A 7551-nucleotide genomic window follows, 5' to 3' on the forward strand; every position below is an offset into this window, starting at 1 on the left:
GCCTGCTGCACTTGATCATTCACCTTCAGTGACTGATGAACAGGTACTCCTAGATCTCTTTGTATTTCTCCCTTACCTAACTCTACACCGTTCAGATAATAATCTGCCTTCCTGTTCTTACTCCCAAAGTGGATACCCTCACACTTATTCACATTAAACTTCATCTGCCAAGTATATGCCCACTCACTCAGCCTATCCAAGTCACCCTGAATTCTCCTAACATCCTCATCACATGTCACACTGCCACCCAGCTTAGTATCATCAGCAAACTTGCTGATGTTATTCTCAATGCCTTCATCTAAATCGTTGATGTAAATCGTAAACAGCTGTGGTCCCAATACTGAGCCGTCTGGCACCCCAATAGTCACCACCTGCCATTCCGAGAAACACCCATTCAGTGCTACCATTTGCTTCCTATCTGCCAGCCAGTTTTCTATCCATGTCAATATGTTCCCCCCAATGCCATGAGCTCTGATTTTGCACACCAATCGCCTATGTGGGACCTTATCAAATGCCTTCTGAAAAGCGAGGTACACTACATCCACTGGATCTCCCTTGTCTAACTTCCTGGTTACATCCGCGAAAAACTCCCAATAGATTCGTCAAGCATGATTTGCCCTTGGTAAATCATGCTGACTCGGCCCAATCCTATCACTGCTATCTAGATATGCCACTATTTTATCTTTAATAATGGACTCTAGCATCTTTCCTACTACCGATGTTAGGCTGACAGGACGATAGTTCTCTGTTCTCTCCCTCCCTCCTTTCTTAAAAAGTGGGATAACATTAGCCATTCTATGATCCTCAGGAACTGATCCTGAATCTAAGGAACATTGGAAAATGATTACCAATGCATCCGCAATTTTCAGGGCCACCACCTTTAGTACCCTAGGATGCAGACCATCTGGACCTGGGGATTTGTCAGCCTTCAGTCCCATCAGTTTACTCATCACCGTTGCCTTCCTAATGTCAATCTGTTTCATTTCCTCTGTTACCCTATGTCATTGGTCCATCCACACATCTCGGAGATAGCTTGTGTTTTCCCTAGTGAAGACAGATCTAAAGTACTTATTAAATTCTTCTGCCATCTCTCTGTTTCCCATAACAATTTCGCCCAATTGTTTCCCATAACAATTTCTTCAAGGGTCCTTTCTCTTCACATCCTCCTTTATATTCCTGGCTAGCTTGCATTCGTACCTCATTTTTTCTCCCTGTATTGCCTTTATAGTTAAGTTTTGTTGTTCCTTAAAAATTTCCCAATCATCTGTTCCCCCACTCACCTTAGCTCTGTCATACTACGTTTTTTTTTTTAATGCTATGCAATCTCTGACTTCCTTTACAAACCACTGTGGCCCATTTACCCCCTTTGAATCCTACCTTCTCCGGGGGATATGTGGGTTTTCACAGTGTTTCAGGACCCTGCGCAATATATGTGAGGTCTCACCATGTGCCAGGACACTGTCGGAGGTGTGTTGAGTCTCGCAGAGTTTCAGGTCTCTGTCATGTGTGTGTGACATCTCACAGTCTGTCAGGACCCTGCCGGTGAGTGCGGAGTCTCTCAGTTTGTCAGCACGCTGCCAGGGGTTTGTGGGGTCTTACAGTGGGCCAGGACCCTGTCAGGGGTTTGTAGGATCTCGTAGTGTGTCGGTACCCTCTTATGTGTGTCTGGGTACTGTCAATGTGTCAGGACCATGTCGAGGTTGCATGGGGTCTCACAGAGTATTCTGACCCTAGCAGGCGTATGTGGGGTCTTTCAGTCCTTTATTATCCGGTCACTGGTGTGCGGTGTCTCACAGTGTGTCAGAACCCTGTCAGGGGGGTGGGGTCTCAGAGTATGTCAGGACGCTGTCAGGGATGAGTGGGGTCTCACAGCATGTCGGGAACCTGTCAGAAGTGTGTCGGGTCTCAAAGTGTGACTGGTTCCTAGCAGTGGAGTGACAGGTCTCAGAGTGTGTCAGGACCCTGTCAGGGGTGTGTGGGGACTCACAGTGTATCAGGATCGTGTCAGAAGTGTATGGGGTCTTACAGTGTGTCAGGGCCCTGCCAGATGTGTGTGGGGACTCACAGTGTTTCAGGACCCTGATAGGTATGTGTGGGGTCTCACAATGTTTCAGGACTCTGTCAGGAGTGTGTGTGGACTCACAGTGTGACAGAACACTGTCAGGATGCGTGGGGCCCAACTGTGTGTCAGGACCCTGCCATGGGTTTGTGGGGTCCACAGTGTGTCAGGAAACGGTCAGGGTTGTGTGTCGTCTCACAGTGTGTCAGGACCCTGTCCGGGGTGCGTGTGTTCTCACAGAGTGTCAGGAACCTGTCCGGGATGTGTGGAGTTTCACAGTGTGTCAGACCCTGTCAGGGGTGTGTGGGGTCTCTCACTGTGTCAGGACCCTGCCTGGTGTGTGTGGGGTATGACAGTGTTTCAGGATCCTGTCAGGGGTGTGTATGGTCTCACAGTGTCAGGATACTGTCAGAGGTGTCTGGGGTCTCACTGTTTATCAGAACATTGTTACGGGCATGCGTGGTCTCACAGTGGATCTGAATCATATCAGCTGTGTGTTCTGTCTCACAACGTGTCGGATACCTGTTTGTGGTGTGTGGGGTCTTTCAGTGTGTCAGGTCCCTGTCAGGAGTGTGGTGTCTCACAGTGACGCAGGACCCTTTCAGGGGTTGGTGGTGTCTCACACTGTGTCAGGACCCAGTTAGAGGTGTGAGGGGACTCAAAGTGTTTTCTGACACTGATAGGGGTGTGTGTGGTTTCATAGTGTCTCAGGACCCAGCCCGGCGTGTGGGTGGTCTCACACTTTGACAGGACCCTGCCCGGTGAGTGTGGTGTCTCACCATGTGCCAGGACACTGTCGGCGGTGTGTTGGGTCTCACAGACTGTCAGGTCTCTGTCATGTGTGTGTGACATCTCACAGTGTGTCAGGACCTTGCCCGGTGTGTGTGGTGTCTCACAGTGTATCAGGATCCTGCCAGGGCTGTGTGGGATCTCACAGTGTGGCAGGACCCTGTCATGGGTGTGTGGTGTCCAACAGTGTGTCAGGACCCAGTCGGTAGTGTGTGGGGTCTCACAGTGTATCAGGACCCTGTCAGGGGTGTGTGGGGTCTCACAGTGTGTCAGGACCCTGTTAGGGGTGTGTGGGGTCTCACAGTGTGTCAGGAGCCAGTCAGGGATGTGTGGGGTCCCACAGTGTGTCAGGACCCTGTCAGAGGTGTGTTGGGTCTCCCAGAGGTTCAGGAACCTGTCAGGGCTGTGTGGGGCGTCACAGTGCGTCAGGAACCTGTCAGGGGTGTGCGGGGTCTCACAGTGTGTCAGGACGCAGTCAGTAGTGTGCGGGGTCTCACAGTGTGTCAGGACCCTGTCGTAATGTGTGGGGTCTCACAGTGTATCAGGATCCTGTCAAGGGTGTATGGTATCTCACGGTGTGTCCGCACCCAGTCAGGGGGTGTGTTGGGTCTCACGGAGTGTCAGGAACCTATCAGTGGTGTCTGGGATCTAACAGTGTGTCAGGACCCTGTCGGTGGTGAAAGCAATAACAGACGACAGAGGCGTGAACAGTTTGAAAACATCCTGTTACCATTTGAAAATTAACTTCCTTGGAATTTGTTCTTGGAAATGAGACAGGCTGAATGAAGGTTGTGGCCTTATATTTCTGTTCAAGGGCTTCGAGTAATCAGTTAAAGCATGGGCTACTGTGAGATTAATAATTTTTACGATGTCTGTCTTTCCTTCGCCCTCTCCTCTGAAGAATGTGCAGTTGAGTGGTCCAACTCAGTCTGCGATGATGAACCCTCACAATCTCTTGAGCCCAAGAGATTCCAGTTGCATTTTCGGAGACACAATGTGCAAACGGATGTAGTGAATTTCCTATCCAGACGGTCACAATTTAATTAATTGCAATATTATTTATAGATATTTTCAGTCCTTTCCACCTTTTTGCCACAATCCCACAACCCTCGGTTTCTCTGTCCTAATTCCCATCTCTTACTCTTCCACAGTGTCCACACAACACAGACACACATGAATTTCAGCTGAGGATTTTGTCTCTGATCTCCCCCTCACTAACATTGTTTCCTGATGGAATTCCAGGATTATTGAGTGGGAGATTGAGCTGGATAACTTTAGCAGTGTTTGCACTAAGGGGTTGCCAATGTGGAGAGAGTGGGGTTCATATGCAGCTCTGGGATTAAACAGACTAGTTGGGGTGTTACCTGCTTTTCTCATTAAATGGACGTTGTCATGCTTATTCTGTGACGAGAACTTCAATGGACTCCCAATTCTAAAAAATGATAACCTGTAGCATCTGAGGCAGTTTAGAAATGTGATTTAGGATTAGGGTGTTGGGTTGGGTGGTTGTAGGGATATTATTTCATTTTTCGGAGTGAGAAATTTCCCATAGTTTCGCTCCTCAGATTGCCCTCTTCTCCATTCTGACCACGGTAGGGGGACCTGTCTTTGCAGGACCCAGGGATGAGGGATCTCTTTCAGCAAAGCCTCCAACTCTTTGCGTGCTTCCTCATAATGTCTTGTGAAAACTCTCCCTCCAGTAAACATTTTTCCATGTGTCTCACTGTGTGTTGTGACACGGTGGAACATTTACCTGATCAAATCCTCCTGGCTCAGCAACGATAGGTCCCTACACAACATCAACCATTGATGGAAACAGCGGTTTCTTCACTTACCTTTCAGCTCCCTGGGAATTTCCGGTACGGGTCGATGGACCGGAACACAACCTGTTCAGATTTAAAATAATTTTACACGTTTCAATTCCTCAAATTTTAAGTATGAAATATTTGAATCCAAAAGTAAATTAACATCTGATATCTCACTATGTTCCTGTATTTCTTTCAGTATTTTGTCAAGCTTTGGGACACCAATCCGCATTTTCACAAAGGTTTCCCACATCACCCTCCGGGCGCGGGAGCCTTTCTCCATCACCAGGCTCAGGAGGAGTTTAGAACTGTCCGCCCGCTCTCCCTTATCAGCGAGATCAGAGATTTTCTGTGAAGAGTAACGGTGAACATATTGGGGACTGACAGATTCACACAGAGAATGAGAAGTAAATGATGTGCTCTGTAACGGGATCACACTGAGCAGTCACCCGGACGGGTGCTGATCCTGTCTGGACATGGACTGTACATTCTGAGTGCAGAGCACACGGAGGGACATTCACCGTGAACCTGGTCCACCAGTCAATGAGATCCTGGCTGGTCTGTGACCGCTTTATTGACGTGACTCCAAATCCATAAATAATTCCTCACTGGATTTGACGGTGTAAAACAGAAATCAGAAAATAACGATCACAGATGAAGAAAGAAGTCAGGCGGGTTTTTATAACAGAGTGAGCAGTCTCGGAGAAGTTGCAGAAAAGATGATGTGATTCATCCCCTCAGTTCCCCAGTGTCGAACATGACAGCGGATTACTGGCTGACACCTGATGCCTTTCCTTTGCCTTTTCCAGTGGAGGATTATTCTGTGATCACACATTACAACATGGCAGTATTCTACGATCCAGACTGTTTGCAGTTACAGATTGAAACACAATCATCTCCACCCAGAACAGAACACACTCGAGCTCCTGTGGCACCCACTGATGATGTCCCGGTTCTCACTGTCATCCTGCCATCACACTGCACATTTTCCCAAACCGAAACTTCCAGTAATATTTCAATTTAATACTTCAAGCACACACGACTCAACTCGCTCTGAATATTGAGGGGATACCCAGCAGTCCGCAGGGTCGTTTCACCTTTTCTATCACTGGTTCAGATTCACATTTTTGTGATTGTCTGTACGGTATTTATTTCCCAGTTGTTCCTTTATCTCATTTAATATCCGATGAGTGAGAGTCCCGACACCCATCAGTCCTGTGATGTGTGAAAATTCAAACCCATTCTCCCTTCCACTCAGCGAATGTTCCTCTCCGCTGAACTGATTCTCGGCCGTTAACGCCAGGCTCACTCCGTGCACCCCTCCTTCCATCGCCTGCTCCAGCCTGTCCCGGTAGAAGTCCGTCAACTGCAGCAGCTGGAAATCGTCCCAGCTTGCCAGGAGCTCGGTGATCACTGAGCCCGGACCTGTGAAGGAAAATGGGGAAGATTAACGTCATTACCAAACTCCTATTGGGTTCCTCTGGAACCTAAAGGTGGTGCGCCAGGTCACCAAACACAGTCCGAAATATATATACAAACACGAGGAAATCTGCAGATGCTGGACATTCAAGCAACACACACAAAAAATTCTGGTGAACGCAGCAGGGCAGGCAGCATCTATAGGAAGACGTACAGTCGACTTTTCAGGCCGAGACCCTTCGTCAGGACTAACAGAAAGAAGAGATAGTAAGAGATTTGAAAGTGGGAGGAGAGGGGTGATCTGAAATGATAGGAGAAGACAGGAGGGGGAGGGATGGGGCTAAGAGCTGGAAAGTTGATTGGCAAAAGTGATACAATGCTGGAGAAGGGAGAGGATCATGGGACGGGAGGCCTAGGAAGAAAGAAAGGGGGACGGGAGCCCAGAGGATGGAGAGCAGGCAAGGAGTTATAGAGAAAGGGACAGATGGAGAAAAGAGAGAGAGAGAGAGAAAAAAGGGGAAAATTATAATAAATGAATAAGGGATGGGGTACGAAGAGAGGAGAGACATGAACGGAAGTTAGAGAAGTCAAAGTTTACGAAGGGGAGGGGGAAATTAGCTGAAGTTAGGGAAGTCATGTTTATGAAGAGGAGTGTCTTCTCTAACTCAGTTAATGCCCCTTTTCTGTCATGTCTCTACCCAGTCCCTTCACAAATATTTTGTGAATTGCCGATATTGAATTAAACCCAGACTCACAGTCAAGACAATATTTATAAATTAATGTATTTCGCCAGCATACCTGTGTCCTTTCCCGATGTTGACGTCACTGGAACTCCACCACTGCTCGCTCCGTTACCCATTTCGAAGACTGTTCTGGTCAGATTCTACTGCTTTCTAACAAACAAAATTAACAGGATGCTCAGACATTATTTGAAGTGTAAATGCGAACACTTTTTTTTTAACTGAGTCGCACGCTTCCAAACATCTTGAACCTATCCACTGAACACTTGACATGGCCTGATCTACCTGCGGCCATCGACCCACAACCACACAATGTCCATTTCCGCGCTCTCCATGGATTGTATACTAAGCCAGGATTTTCCAGGGCAGCTACTCACTATATTACCAGCAATTCCCTTTTAGGAACCAATCTTGTGTCCTGGACCGGGGATGATGTGTCAATGGAATGGCAAGGCAGGTTGAGCAGACAGCGCCTACTGCTCCACTGTGGTCCTCCTACCACTGGAGGCGCTATGGTGAGTAATGGACGACCGTTACAGCAGTGTGGGTTGAAACATTTCTGCTGACCAATGGAAATGGTTATACAGATTTCTCAGTCTCACCTGATTCCCACCGTCTCCTTTCAGTTTAAGATCGCCTGGCATTGTCCTGAAGCACTATAGTTTGTCCAGCAGGATTTTAAGACCATAATTAACGCCTAAACTCCGTTCAAGATTTCTTTGGCTATTCTGCTGGCTAT

General features: G+C 47.8%; 1 protein-coding gene across 1 annotated transcript in view; it reads right to left on the minus strand.

The window, feature by feature from the left end:
• Nucleotides 1-6931, minus strand: part of LOC140721109 (uncharacterized) — a 31886-nt gene extending 24955 nt beyond the window's left edge. Inside the window, exons 1-2 of the mRNA XM_073035973.1 lie at nucleotides 6871-6931; nucleotides 4684-4734 (exon numbers count right to left, since the gene is read on the minus strand). Coding sequence (XP_072892074.1) covers nucleotides 4684-4734; nucleotides 6871-6931 — 112 coding nt within the window. The remainder of the gene's footprint in view (nucleotides 1-4683; nucleotides 4735-6870) is intronic.
• Nucleotides 6932-7551: the final 620 nt, after the last annotated feature.

The sequence above is a fragment of the Hemitrygon akajei genome, unplaced genomic scaffold (assembly GCF_048418815.1).
Source record: "Hemitrygon akajei unplaced genomic scaffold, sHemAka1.3 Scf000050, whole genome shotgun sequence".
NCBI lineage: Eukaryota > Metazoa > Chordata > Chondrichthyes > Myliobatiformes > Dasyatidae > Hemitrygon > Hemitrygon akajei.